Raw genomic sequence first — 15,553 nt, forward strand, 5'->3', positions numbered from 1 at the left:
GGAACTCCACAGTTCAGGGGTGTTCTTGAAATTGGCAAGGGTTAAGTTGCTTTCTCTTGTGAATCCTGGTATACTATAGTACTAGCATCATTCTGCCCACTGCTTATGAAGCTTCCAGAATAGGCCAATTCTATCTTCCAGCTGCCACTGTGTATAGAAAACATACATTTTCCCAGGGAACAACAGACTTAGAGGAGGGTAAATGGCTACTATTTCCATATGTACTAAAGGAATGGTTCCCTGTTCTCTTTAGCTCTCATGTTCCAAACCATCAAAATCATGCATGTCATGATAAAATAATGGTGACTAGTATAGTCATCATTAATACTATCTACCCTAATCTCTTGTTAAATAATCTGGATCTATTCCATTAGATTTTTCTACAGGTTCCTCCTGGACTGGGTTCTGTTGTCCAATATTCCCACAGTTGTATAAACCTTTCTCTATTCCCAGTTATAACACTGTTAACATAGACACTGATGCCTCCTGTCTTAAGCTAGTGTAGTTCAGATTCTGGCAAAAGTCCATGATCTTTTTGCTTCCTGGTTTAAGAAAAAAGGTGTAGTCTTGAGTTTTGTTTTTTTTTTTTTTAATAATTTCAAGTAGGGCCATTTCATATCCTGAAAAGTTTTTTCTGAAATTTACTTGACCAAATGAAAGTTAGAACTTGGAGAGATGTCAAAAGATAATGGAGAAGGTCCTAAGATTCAGACATAACTGAACAACAAAAAGAAGAAAGTCAGAAATATAATATTCCGAGAAACTTAATTTTCTTCTATGTGGAGTCCAGCCTGCCTTGACCCCCTTTGAATCATAAGTTATTTAGTTTTAGAACTTTGAACTTTCACTAAATGAATAACTCCACGACTTTACATATAAATGAGGATGTTGCATAGGAACTTTTTTGAAGGAGTTCTTGGAATCAGGAAATACTTCTTCACTAGAAAAATCTGATCTTTGAACTCTTGAAGTTGGAGTAAGCTAACAAGCAAATTGTAAGGCTGAGATAGTCCACTCTTAATATCTCTCTTCTCAAGCTAAATGTAAGCAAATTTCTACATCTGTCACCTGCATCTGTAGGAACTGTAGTTCGTTTTTTAGTACCACTGTTCTGCTGGTAGCTCATGATTAGTAGACATGGGAGCATCAGAGACTCCAAAGGATTGACTAATTAATGTTATGAATATTAATATTAATGTTAAGCAATGGAGTGGTACTGGTTGGCACAAATATACTGTAATACATTTATCATCAAGGATTACAAAGAAGAAATAAGATTAAGGCTACCCTTGAAGAAATGTATGAGTTTAAAAGACTATGGGTTGATTATGTGGTAAGTACAGGGGATAACCAATTGATAGACTGTATACTCCAGTGCTTTCCTTATTCATTCAAGAAAAATTGAGGGGAAATTGATAGAGAGTTAAAGTCTTTGAACAGACAATTTTCAGATGAAGAAATTAAAGCCATCTGTAGTCATATCAAAAAATCATTATTGAGTAGAGACATACAAATTAAAACAACTCTGAGATACCATCTCATATCTATCAGATTGACTGAAAGGACAGGTAAAGATAATGATAATCTGGAATTATGCCCAAAAAGTTATCAAACTGTGCATTCCCTTTGATCTAGCAGTGCTACTACTGGGCTTATATCCCAAAGAAATACTAAAGAGGGGAAAGGGACCTGTATGTGCCAAAATGTTTGTGGCAGCCCTCTTTGTAGTGGCTAGAAACTGGAAAATGAACGGATGCCCATCAATTGGAGAATGGTTGGGTAAATTATGGTATATGAATATTATGGAATATTATTGTTCTGTAAGAAATGACCAGCAGGATGATTTCAGAGAGGCTTGGAAAGACTTACATGAACTGATGCTGAGTGAAATGAGCAGAACTAGGAGATCATTATACACTTCAACAACAATACTATATGAGGATGTATTCTGATGGAAGTGGATATCTTCAACAAAGAGAAGATCTAATTCACATCCAATTGATCAGTGATGGACAGAATCAGCTACCCCCCGAGAAGGAACACTGGGAAATGAGTGTAAACTATTTGCATTTTTGTTTTTCTTCCCAGGTTATTTTTACCTTCTGAATCCAATTCTTCCTGCACACATCTATTGTATGTAGTATATACTATAGCATATTTAACATGTAGGAGGGAAGGAGGGGAAAATTCGGAACAGAAGGGAGTGCAAGGGATAATGTAAAAAATTACCCATGCTGTCAAAATAGGTACTGTCAAAAAAAAAAAAAAGTTATAATTATAAAATTAATAATAAAAAAAAAAAGATAATGATAGGTGTTAGAGAGGATATGGGAAAATTGGGACACTAATGCATTATTGGCGAAATTGTGCAATGATCCAACCATTCTGGAGAGCAGTTTGGAACTATGCTCAAAAAGTTGTCAAACTGATACCCTTTGATCCAGCAGTGTCACTACTGGGTCAGTATCTCAAAGAGATCTTAAAAAAGGGAAATGAACCCACATGTGCAAAAAATGTATATAGCAGCTCTTTTTGTCATGGCAAGGAATTGGATATTGAGTGGATGCCCATCAATTGAAGAATGGCTGAATAAGTTATGATATATGAATGGAATGGAATGTTATTCTGTAAGAAACGAACAGGCTGACTTCAGAAAAGCATGGAAAGACTAATGTGAATTAATGGCTGAGTAAAGTAAGCAGAAGTAAGAAAACATTGTACACAGCAGTATGATCAGCTGTGATAGACTTATCTCTTCTCAGCAATTTAGTGATCCAAAGCAATTCCAATGGTTGGAAAATGCCATCCACATCCAGAGAGAGAATTATAAAGACTGTGGATCAAAGTATACTATTTTCCTTTTTTTCTTCTGTTGTTTTTTTTTTTCCCCCCTCATGGTTTTCCCTTTTGTTCTGATTTTTCTCTACCAATGTGACTCATGTGGAAATATGTAAAATAAGTAAATAAATATACACATAGAATCTAAAAAAGTTTAAAAATTTTAAAAAGAAAAATTGATAGACGTACAAATGACGAATTCTATCCACTTCTGGATAGAGATGGATAATGAGATGGACTAATTAATATATTAGCACAATGAGACTTATATTTTTAGACTTGGCCAGCCTGGAAATGTTTTGCTTAACTATGCAAATTTGTTACAAGGGTTTTGTTTTTCCTTTTTTTTTTTTTTTTTTTTTTTTTACACCCCCCCCCAATCCCAACAATGGGGAAGTAAAAAAGAAAAAAATAAATTTCATCATTGAAAAAAAAATTATTTTTTAAAAATAATTGAGAATGGTTGATAGAACATTGGGTAACCCCATGAGTCAAACTGATAGGACATAGGAAACATTTAAAACAGAACATGTATAGGTGAATAGCAATCTGCATCTTTGGAGGGAGCAACCACATTAATAAGATTACACAGAACAATGGAATTATTAGAATATTTATGAGGTATCTTTTGCAAAAATAATGGAAACAAAATATCTATTTTGGGGGAATCGCTGAATAAGTTGTGGTTTATGAATAATGAAATACTTGATATAAAAAGCAAAAAGGATAAGGAATTTATAGTAACACAGGATAATAAATATGAGCTAATGTAGAATGAAATAAGTACAACAATCTCAATGATTATTTTTTTGTAAGTAAATAACAGTAAAGGCTAGATTTAATTGCAATAACCAAGTTTGATCCAAAGAAACATACAGTTCCCTTTTGGGAATGAAATACAAAGCTACACATGGTAAATGATTACTTATCCATGATCAGATTTTAGTTATTTATTTTTGGTTGAAGAGTATGAACAATAAATTACAAGCTCTTAACAACAAAAAAAAAGAATGCTCCAAATAACTAATTAGAACAATGTACATCAAAACAACTTTGAGGTGAAATCTCACACCTTGTACATTGCAAAGATGATAGAAAATGAGAAAAGTCAAAATTAGAGGCATTGTGAGAAGATTGCATTATGGGTGGAGCTCTGAATCAATATAACCATTTTAGAAAACAATTTAAAATTATGCAAATATAGTGACTAAAATAATTTTCCAATAAATGACTGTAAAATTGAACTGTCTCATAAAGATAGTTCAGAAAAAATGACTATAAAAAACTTTTTTAAAAATAAGTTTTTACTGGTCTTTTTTTTTAGTTGAGTAAAGTTTTCCTCTTCTACTCCAAGTGAGCCATTCCATAACATAGCAATTTTTAAGACAAAAATGAAAGAAAAATCAGCATAATTGATCAATATTTTGGAAAGTCTAAAAATATTTGCAGTGTACCTTTGTGAACCCACCCCATTCCCCTTTTCAGTGGTAGAAGTGTTTTCTTACATCTCTTCTTTCAAACCGTTCTTGTTCTTTATAATTTTGCAAAATCACTTTTGAGTTTTTTCTGTGATTATTTCATTTACATTGTTGTAATTATATTGTATCTCATCTTTCTCAGTTCTGATTACTACAGCTCAGCTTTCATTAGCTATTTTAGCTTCTCTTTATTTAATCTATGTCATTTCTTAAAAGCAGAGCAATATTCCATTATATTCATATGCTCCAGTTTACTTAATTGTTCTCCAAATAATGGTATCTATTTTGTTTCCAATTTTTTGCTATCACAAAAAATGCTTCTATAAATATTTTAGTGTATATGAAGACTTTCTTAGTATCAGTAACTTCCTTGGAGTATAAGCCCAGTAGAAGAATCTTGGGTCCAAAGATATAAACATTTTAGTTTATTTGCATGTTCCAAAATGTTTTTCAGTGTTCTGGACAATATATTTGCAGAATTGATGTATTCCTATGTCTGAATATGTTAATATTTTCCTGACCTTGAGCCACTTGTTCCTAATTTGTCTTTGTTTGGTTTGTTGTTGATTATAGTTGTGTACTGTAAGCTATGGAAAAGTCAAGCTGGTGCTGAAACACAACAGGTAAATAGTCACGGGCCCAGGAGGGGAAAGAGGGAATTGAACTATCTTGATAATCCAGTGCCTAAAGCTTTTGCTGTCATTTTCCCTTCCACTTAGTAAAAGGGAGTAATAGGGAAGGATTCTGAAGATATTGGCAAGAAAAGCCCCAGCTCTTTAGTTCCCTAAAGGGATCATTTATTTTGCTACCATTTCTAGTTAAGTGGAATGGTTTTTGTGGTAACAAGAAACTAGAACTAAAATGTGTTCCCATTTGTCTGGGGAATAGTCAGATATTATATTCAGCCAAAAATGGGTAAGTGACCAAAACATTTTTGCAACATAAAATGTTTAAAAATGAAAAGGACAGAGATCAGTTAAATCAGTAGCTCCATGTTCTTTTACTCCTTCCTATCCTGTAGGTATTTTGTTGAAAGCTCTCACCCAGATGTCATTAAAGAACTTCTCCAGGACCAAGTGATTAGAGAATGCCGCTTGAGGAATGCTGAGGGGGAAGAAACTGAACTCATCACTGAGACCTTCACAAGTAAATCTGCTGTATGTTGGGTTCCTGGAAAACTTGGGAATGGAATAATGTTTTTCTTAATCCTGTATCCCTTAGTTCTTCTCCCTAGTACTGCAACTCTTAGTTCTGCCTTTCCTTTGCAGATTTCCAAAACCAGTGAAGGGACCAGTGGACCCTCTACATCACAAGGAACAGATGGTCAGAATAAAACAGATGTCCCCGCAGACTTGTTTGAGTTTTATGAACAAATGGACAAAGATGAGGAAGAAGAGGAAGAAACACAGACTGTATCTTTTGAAGTGAAGCAGGTTAGCAATTATACTTTCCACATACTTTATTCATCAAATGACCTGCCTGAAAGCCATAAAATTGGTTTTGTTTTAAAATCTTCCTTTCTTACTAATTCTGTCTTCAGGTTCTCCCTGATTCTAGGCTCCCTCCTGATGACATAGCCTTCCTAGTTTCCCTTCCCCCATCTCCCATCCCCCAGTTTATTTATTTCTTTTGGAATGCTTGGTTTTTTTAATTTTGAGTTTCAAATTCTCTTCTTCTCTTCCACCACTCCCCTATTGATAATGCATAGTTTTGTAGCTAGAACATTGAAAAGTCAACTAATGTGATATCAATTATATATTTGAAGTTATGTAAAATATTTCCATATTGGCCATATTGCCCACTTTCCCCCAAAAAAACAGTAAAAAGCAAATATCATAAAGAAAGTGAAAAAAGTGTGCTTCAGTCTGCACTTAGAATTCTTAAATTCTTTCTCTGAAAGTGGATAGCATTTTTCATCATGAATTCTTTGGAATTTTCTTTGATGATTGTATTCATCTGACCTCTTTACCTCTCTTGCACTAGCTGCACCTTTAATTCATTCCCTTTCTGGCTTACTGGTCAAGATGGGGAAATTTTTCCTATATGAGTTATTAGGCCCATCTCTTTTGGGGAGCCTTAAAGCTCATTGAGGACTCCTTGTAGTATCTAGGACTTGTTTGCAGTCAGTATATTGGAGAATTGGGAGAATTTTTCCTTCTTGTCTTTTGGCCTCTGCTAGGATATTCTTCATGACAGTGTTAAGATTTTTTGATAAATATGCTTTTCCCTGTTTTGTGCTTCCCTCAATTTTTAGTCAGGAAATTGTTCAACAAAATTCTCTCTGGTTGTATCTGTCAAAGACTCTGATACAGCCTTATTATAGTCATAGGAGACACACTGATAAAGGCATTTTTTTAAGGCTATTGTATTTTGTTTTACATTGGAATGTTGCATTTTCTCCCTTTTCCAGTCAGTTATATAACTGAATATACAGTCAATGTGGAATCTTTTACAAAAATTTGCCCGTTCTCTTATACTTTTGTCAGTGATATCTTCCATACTGATACAGATCTTTTTCATAAACATGCAAAAATTGGCCCAAAGTCACCCAGGGAAGAAAAACAAGCTGGGATTCAAGCCCAAATCTTACTTAGTTTTCAGACTAAACAATTACAGCACCTTTAGTTTTTCCTATTGGGCTTCTACAATTTAACCCTCTAATCACCTTTATGTGGTCTCTGTCCAGTCTACTGTTCTAGCTACAAAACTATGCATATATAAAGGATCTGACAGATACCACATTCAGTGGGAGATGATGTCACTGTTTCAGTATGTTAGTATCTTAAATACATAGTTAGAATAATAAAGTTATTTTCTGGTTTAGGGTTTTTTGAAGGAAGGGCAAGGAGATTGTAAGAAGAGAAGTGATTAAAAGAAGCACAATGCCATTTCTAATGATCCATGGCAATTATATTGAAGTAAATTCCCCCCCCCTTCCCTAAGTGTATTTTTCTGCCCTTAACTAGATTGCTGACTGTGCAAATTGGACGTAGCCTCAACCTCCCTGCCTTCACAATGTTATTGCCACTCCCCAATGATTTCATCCATAAATCTAGTAAGCTTTTTTTCTACTCTTCTGAACTCTTCACATAAAATGAATGCATATCAGTGCTTCATTTTTATCTTTGTTTCCCCAGTCCCTAAGATAGTGACTGGTTTGCAATATTAATAAGTGTTCATTAATTAATTATCTTCCAGATTCTGAGTCCAACTTATTTTCTGGGGCCTATGAGTCTCTGGGGAAGCACAATCTCTACCTTCAAAGGCAGTTAAATGGCACAGTGATAGATAGAATACCAGGCCTGGAGTCAGAAAGGTGATGCTTCTTGAGTTCAAAAATCTCATCTTAAGCACTTACAAGATGTGGAATCCTGGGCAAGTCACTTAATCCTTTTTGCCTCAGTTTCCTTATCTGTAAAATGAGGTAGAGAAGGAAATGGCAAACCACTCTAGTATCTTTGCCAAAAAAAAACAAAACAAAAAACTCAAAATGGGGTCACAAAGATTCAAATGTGATTGAAACAACTGAACCACAACTGCTTTAGAAAGCTAATATGCTAATAAAAGGGATGATTCATACATGATAGACAAATTAGTTGATAGATAGTCTTTTTGAAGTATTAATACATCTCTGATTTTTTTTCCTCCCTTGGTAAATATTCACTTTCTGATAACTTAAAAATTTATCCCATAGTGATTTCAAAATTATATTACCTCCAAGACATATTTCTTCTGTTTCTTGTGTTTGTTATTGGTTTAGTATATCTTTTCTACCCAACTTCATTTCCTAATTGTCATATCCCAATTTCCTCACATTGCACTTCAGAACTAAAGTCTTAAATTACAAATGTGGTGGTTCTGCTGTCAATGATAATGAAAACAGATGTCTGTAGAAACTTGTATAGTTATTATCCTTCTTCTATATGCATCTCTAAACATGCATTGGCTCAGTTTGGTTCTGTTTTGTCAGGTTGCATTATTTATTATAGCTCCATAGTTCTCTTAGTACCAGTTAAATTCTGAAGAGGCAGTTTTAAAAAGCAGTGTTCTGAACATAATTTCTCTGTAAACATTAATCACTCTGGCTTTCATTGATTGGCCAACAGTAGGTCTCAGGCCAAGCCCTTCTTGGTCATTGTTGGGGCCCTGATTGGCTTAGAGTGAATGTAAATAGCAATTGTTTTTATTTTAGCCAGAAACCCTGAGAGTCTTCCCTTCCCAGATATATAGATATAAGTAAGTAGATAGGTAGGAAGGAAGAAGGAAGGAAGGAAAGAAGTAAGGAGAAGGGAAGAGAAATAAAAGAAAAACTGGGGGGGGGGGGAAACTAGATAAAAGAAGCTATTCTTTGCTTCATTTCTTACTTAGCCTTAGTCACTGGTTGGGCATGGAGTTAGACTGAACTGAAACAAACTGTAAAAGACCCTAGCTTAAAAAGGCCAAGGTCTCCCATTTCATCCCAGGCCATTTCCAGTCATCTTGATCTATATATGGCCACTGGACCTAGGTGGCTCTGGAGGGGAATAGGAAGCAGGTGACCTTGCCCAGCGCTTCCTCACTTCAATCCAGTTCATTTGCATGCCATGGCATCATCTCCCCCAATGTCATGGTCCTCTTCAAAATGAAGAATAAACAACAACAATTCAATTAAAATAGTTAACAAAACTTCATAAACACTTTTTTCCCCCCCAGGAAATGATTGAGGAGCTCCAGAAGCGCTGCATCCATCTGGAATACCCATTGCTGGCGGAATATGATTTCCGGAATGATTCTGTCAACCCTGACATCAATATAGACCTGAAACCCACAGCTGTCCTCAGGCCCTATCAGGAGAAGAGCCTTCGGAAAATGTTTGGGAATGGACGGGCCAGGTCAGGAGTTATTGTCCTCCCTTGTGGTAAGTGGCCTTAGGTGTCATTGAGTCCAACCTTCTCATTTATAACCTTGCATAGCTTGTCAATAAAGAATACTTTTTCCACCTTTTGATTGCTTTCAACCTTTTCCTTCCCTTCCCTTATAAATGTCCTCAACACTCACATTTTCTAATCATCAGTTATTTTCAATCAAGCCATTATTGATTGGTCTCACGATGTGTTTTATTATTATTATTAAGTTTCGGCCTTTTATCATTCTTATAGGTATCAGCCCTGAGATCTCAAGGTCAATGACAACTGCTGCTAGTTTTTAACACTTTATTTGTTTTTAGATGAAATTAGCTTTCTCTTCAAGAATGAGTGATGTGTCTTTTTCAATAATGGCTATTTCAGTTTCTTAATGGCATTAATTTGAATGGTTTAATTTATTTTTGGTTCAAGGTCATTTTATGAAAATAAGGAATTAATATAATTTTTTTCTTTTTCCATTGGGTAATAAGTAATGAATTTTTTTGGCAGTTTCTCTTGACCTGACTTTGGGTGAGGCTCTGTGCTTTTTTGTTGTAGGAGCTGGGAAATCTTTGGTGGGTGTGACAGCTGCATGCACTGTCCGAAAAAGATGCCTGGTACTTGGCAATTCAGCCGTGTCTGTGGAGCAGTGGAAAGCTCAGTTCAAGATGTGGTCTACCATTGATGACAGCCAGATCTGCCGGTTCACTTCAGATGCCAAAGATAAGCCCATTGGTTGCTCAATAGCCATCAGTACCTACTCAATGCTGGGCCACACCACCAAGAGATCTTGGGAGGCTGAGCGAGTCATGGAGTGGCTCAAGACTCAGGAATGGGGACTTATGATCTTAGATGAAGTACATACCATACCTGGTAAGCTAATTGACTATTTATTGAGTCTATAAACTGCCTTGTAGTGTTTTTAAAGGAGAGGTAAGAAGAATAGCAACAATAATACCAGCATACTACATGTTGTTAGGTAAACACTATAGTTTTTATTTTTGTTTTAAGTTGGGGTATATCTTTTTATAACTTTCATGCTGCCTATGGCTTTTTAGTATCTAGATCACCATTAATATTTACTCTTAGCTCTCCTATATAGTACTTTGAGAACTGAGAGCTAAGAGCATTGGAATTTTTAAAGGTAATATTTTTAAAAGAGCCCAATTATTGCTGTTTATGATTATATAATAGTAGTCTTTATTTAATAGTATGGTACATTAACACCTCACTGATTCAAGTTAATGGAAGTGGGAATAAGGAATGGTAAGTTAAAGTCAGGTCTATTTCATTTATTATTTATTTTTGCCCACTAGTTTTATTTTATTTTTCCCCAGTTACAGTTTTTAACATTCTAGTGTCTTTCCTTTTCTCCCTTCCCAGCTCATATCACCACTACCACCTTGTTAAGAATATAGGCAATTCAATATGGGTTATAGTCATGTATATGTTTATATATGTATTCATGTAAAACATTTCCATAATAGTCATGTTGCAAAAGAAAACATAGATCAAAAAAGAAAAACCCTCAAAGGAAAATAAGAAAATAAAAAAGTATGCTTTAGTCTGCATTGAGACACCATCAGTTCTTTCCCTGGGTATAGATAGCATTTTTCATCATAAATCCTTCAGTTATCTTGGATCGTTGTATTTCTGAGAATAATTAAGTCATTTTTAGTTGATCATCTCACAATATTGCTATTACTTTGTACACAACATATTTCAGTTTCTTTCAGCAAATGGAAATCTTTGCAGGTTTTTCTGAAAACATCCTGTCATCATTTTTTTGTTTTTATGTTTTGTATTTTTATTTTCCCCAATTACATGTAAAACAATTTTTTTACATTTGTCTTTAAAATTTTGAGTTCCAGATTCTCTTCCTTCCTCCCCCCACACACCCCCTTTGAGAAGGTCCATATAAAGTTGTGCAAAATATTTACATATAAGTCATGTTGCAAAAGAAAACATAGATACCTTCCCCTCAAAAAAATCTTCATGCTTCAATTTGTATTCAATTACTTCTTTCTGTGGTATGAATAGCATTTTTCATCTTCAAAGTAGTCTTAGATCGTTGTATTGCTGAAGAATAGTAAAGTCATTCATAACTGACCATTTCATAATTTTATTATTGCTATGTACATAATGCATTTCACTTTGCTAGAGTTCATGGAGGACTTTTCAGGTTTTTCTAATAGCAGTCTGCTTATCATTTCTTATAGAATAATATTCCTTTATAATCCCATACTACAGTTAATTCAGCTATTCCCCAGTTGATGAGGATACTTCAATTTCCAGTTCATTGCCATGAGAAAAGAGCTTCTCTAAAAATATTTTTATTCATGAATTCTTTTTTTTTTTTTTTCTTTTCTTTTGAGATTCATGCCTAGTAGTGGTATTGTTAGATCAAGCGTATGTATGATTTTATAATCCTTTGGGCATAGATCATATCTTTTATTTATCAATTGGATTTATCATTTATGACAAATTTATCATTTATCAATTGCGAGAATAGCTTTTTTTGTTTTGTAAATTTTTTGTTTTTTTGTTTTGTTTTGTAGATTTGACTCAGTTCTCTGTTTGAGAAATAAATCCTTTATCAGAGAAACTTTTTTCAAAATTCTTTTCAGTTACTTTTAACTATATTTTCCCCTTGTATATTCCCTTATCTCTCTCCTTTTACCCTCTCTCTTTTCAAAAGTGTTTTGCTTCATACTATTTTCACCTTTTTTTTTTTCCTTTTGCTTTTTTCTTTCTGTGGTTTATACCTTTTATGCTGATTTTTCTTTCCCAGCATGACTCATATGGAAGTATGTTTAAAAAAAAAAAAAAGTAATGTACATGTATAAACTGTATCAGATTTTTTGCTAGCATGAGAAATGAGGTATGTTTATAAACTTTATATATACATGGATATCTTTATTAATAACATTGCATTTATTATATGAAAATAGAAATTTTTTTAAAAGATGAAATAACATTTACTACTAAAGGCAATAAAGAGCCGCTGGAATATTTTGAGTAGGGGAGTGACATAGCCTTCCATGTGAGTGATAGATTGGAATTTGGAGAAACTTAAGGCAGGAAGACCTACTAAAGAGTAATATATGTGAAGGGTAATAGGGCCCTAAGTTGGGGTGGTCATGTGAGTAGAGAGAAGGGAACAGATGTTTTGGAAGGTAGCAGGCAAGGAAAGGAACATTGGTCATCCTCTCTGACTGAGTATCCCACCCAAAACAAAAAGTAGGAAAGCAGAGCTCTTACTGACCTGGAGTCTAGAGTACATTCTGTGAGGATGCCAGTACCAGTTATGAAGTGATCTAGGGGCAGGTGATAAGTAAAGGATAGCACCTGCTTAGCTGCTTCTATATGGTTCCAAATAGTTATTAGATGATAACCTCAGGGCGGAAGTTGAGATCTGGCACCATGAAAGAATAAAGCTTGACATAGTTGTATTTGGAGGCAGGCCCATAACTTATATGAATAATGTAGTTTGCCAATTACATTTAAATGGGAATTTTTACAATGTTTCAGTGTGTTTTAGTATAATTTGTCCTTTTAAATATTTTCCTTGTGATGGGTTTTTTTTTTTTTGTGGGGGGGAAATCTATTATTTTATCTGTTTAGGAAACCCCCAGAAAAAAAATTGAGGAATACACATAATCCCCCCTTTTATGACTTATTATCTAGCATTAAATGGATAAGTGACTTAAAAATGTTTCTACAAAGAATACCAACTTATCTTTTGGACTAAAGTGGTCCAAAGTCCAGTTATAAAATGAGACATACATTTTCACACATGGCCAGAGTTGTTAAATTGTTTTGCTTTACTATACAGTGGAGAGTTTCCATTTGGAGTAGATGATTAAAGACCAGTTAATGGGCAGAGATAGAAACAGGAAGGAAGAAAAGGAAGCAAAGAAACACTTTTGAAAAATATTCAGAAGAAAAAAAGTTCAGAAAGGAAAAGAAATTATAAATTTACTATTTTAAGTATTTTAAACTATACACCCTAAAAAGAAAAGTACCAAGAATTCATATTTAATGCTTAACTTTCTTTCTTCATATACCACAAAATATTAATAATTGTTAATTATTAATACAATTTTTCATTAATTAAAAACAACAGAAGTAAATTTCATATTGGGATAATTAACAAATGAACTACAGGAAAATGACAAAAGTGGCTCTTCTACTCTTTTATCATTCAGTCATCAAGCATTTATTATTCACCTATGTGCTACAGTGGGCTAAGTTGTAGGAATACAAAGAAATGCAAAAGCCACACTCCTGCCCTCAAGGAACTCACTTGAAACTTAAAAACTAAGCTTTTATTCCCCAAAACTATGTATATATGTCATAATAATTCATGTATTTTCTGGTGGTTTAAAAATCTTCCAGAAAGAGTCCTAAAAAAGCTATTTGTGTCCTATGGGGATATATACCTATGGGGATATATACATTTGAAAATGGTAGCTTATTTTCCCAAATAATTATATTTAGTGGAATATTTAAAGAAGCCAATTTTGAAGGAGAAAACTCCCTCTGGGCCTCTGCCATCATGTCCTACCCATTGCAGGCTCTTCAGGGTAGGAGAGTGAAGGTATGGAGTTCCTTTTTCATCAGGGCCCCATTTTCTGAGACCAGAGTTCACTTCCTTTTTGTTGGTGATGAGAATTAGGTAAGGGGTAACCCCTTTTGGTTTGGCACAAGGATACATAGTTAAATGCAGTCTAGTGATGGCGCAGAGTCTCCTGTAAAAGAATTTACAGGCCCAAAAACCTAGATTGATAAAAAAAGGTTTATTGTAGGGGTTTGGAAGTAAGGGTAAAGGTAGAAAGATGCCAGGGCTAGAGCTGGTCGCCGAGCAGACAGGAACCCTTACATGGCCAGAAGGATACCATGTTTGGGGCTCCAGGATTCCCCTTTTGATAATGGGGGTTCTTGGTGATCTTGAAGGTGGGTGGAGTCCCACGCTCCTGGCGTGTTTCGGCCAGGGTTAGAATTGAATAGTATTCAATGGGTTTTTAGATGAGGAAGCTATTTGTGGGGGTTGAGGAAATCTGAGCAGATAGTGGGGGACTGGGAAAGCCCAAGTTAGCTCAGATCCGGTGGGGGCTGGGAAAGCCCCGATATCATTGGAATGCAAAAGGATGCTTTTGACCAGAATTTGTTTATCAAAGTGCTAGCTTCTTCAGCCATGGGGGGGTTGGGAATCAGTAAGGAATCTTAAAGGGACCTCAACCCACATCATTGGGACATTTCTGCATCCTTTGCCTTCATCAACTTTTTATGAAAGTTGAACTTTTTTTGTTAAAAGGTTTCATATTCCAAGTTACAGTATCAACTGTATAACAAATAAACTGTATTTAGCGTTTTCATTTAAGTTTTAATTATTTGCAATTAAAGTATTTTAAGTTTGGGACCTGTGCTTATTGGCCCGACTTTAAAACTCACCCCATTTTCTTCTGTTTCTCATTTATCTTTCCTCCATACATAAATGAAAGTGAGAATAAAAGTTCTACCTACTCATTTCTTTTGTGAACTACACATCTCTGAGTCAGTGATTTAGAAATTAAAACCATGTAGTCTATCATGGGATTAGTCTAACAAATAGAACCCATATGTTATCTTTTGTGTATTTCAAAATGAAAAGTCCTGACAAGATTCTAGTTTATAATATAAAGCTTGGTCTGATTTTCCTTTGGCATTTCATATTATTTGTTGAAAATATGAATATTGTGATTATTTCCCTAGCCAAAATGTTTCGACGAGTCCTCACCATTGTACAGGCTCACTGCAAGTTGGGTTTGACTGCGACCCTCGTCCGAGAAGATGACAAAATTGTGGACTTGAATTTCTTAATTGGCCCCAAACTATATGAAGCTAATTGGATGGAACTTCAGAATAATGGCTATATTGCCAAAGTCCAATGTGCTGAGGTGATAACTCTTTCCTATTAGAGTTGTTGGGGAGAGGTATAAAGGAGGAAGATTAATAGTTGTTAGAGCTAATGTGTGAGATTTGTAATGTGGTAACTTTTGGAGTAGATCATTGTTTTGAGAACAAGAAAGGGGTATCAAATCAGTACAGGGTCTAGGCAATTTTGTTTAACCAAGGCCTAGACCAGAACTAAATATATAGGAATAAAGAAGTCTTATATAGTTTCACCTACCTGAGGCACAGTTGCCATTCAGTATCTTGACGTTCTATTACTGTGCAATGATTCTAGCATTCCTGATTGATACTGTTAAATTGCCCGAAAGATCTTATTTCTGTGTACACTGATAACATTCTAAACAAAAGTTCATTTTAAAACACATTATTTGAACAGTAGTATTTTGTTTTGTTTTGTTT

General features: G+C 34.7%; 1 protein-coding gene across 1 annotated transcript in view; it reads left to right on the top strand.

The window, feature by feature from the left end:
• ERCC3 (ERCC excision repair 3, TFIIH core complex helicase subunit) overlaps window positions 1–15,553 on the top strand; it is a 39,381-nt gene that overhangs the window by 5,661 nt on the left and 18,167 nt on the right. The window contains exons 4-9 of the mRNA XM_074301730.1: window positions 4,890–4,939; window positions 5,338–5,473; window positions 5,585–5,749; window positions 9,009–9,213; window positions 9,758–10,072; window positions 14,954–15,138. Of these exons, the coding sequence (XP_074157831.1) occupies window positions 4,890–4,939; window positions 5,338–5,473; window positions 5,585–5,749; window positions 9,009–9,213; window positions 9,758–10,072; window positions 14,954–15,138 (1,056 nt within the window). The remainder of the gene's footprint in view (window positions 1–4,889; window positions 4,940–5,337; window positions 5,474–5,584; window positions 5,750–9,008; window positions 9,214–9,757; window positions 10,073–14,953; window positions 15,139–15,553) is intronic.

This window comes from Sminthopsis crassicaudata, chromosome 3, assembly GCF_048593235.1.
Source record: "Sminthopsis crassicaudata isolate SCR6 chromosome 3, ASM4859323v1, whole genome shotgun sequence".
NCBI lineage: Eukaryota > Metazoa > Chordata > Mammalia > Dasyuromorphia > Dasyuridae > Sminthopsis > Sminthopsis crassicaudata.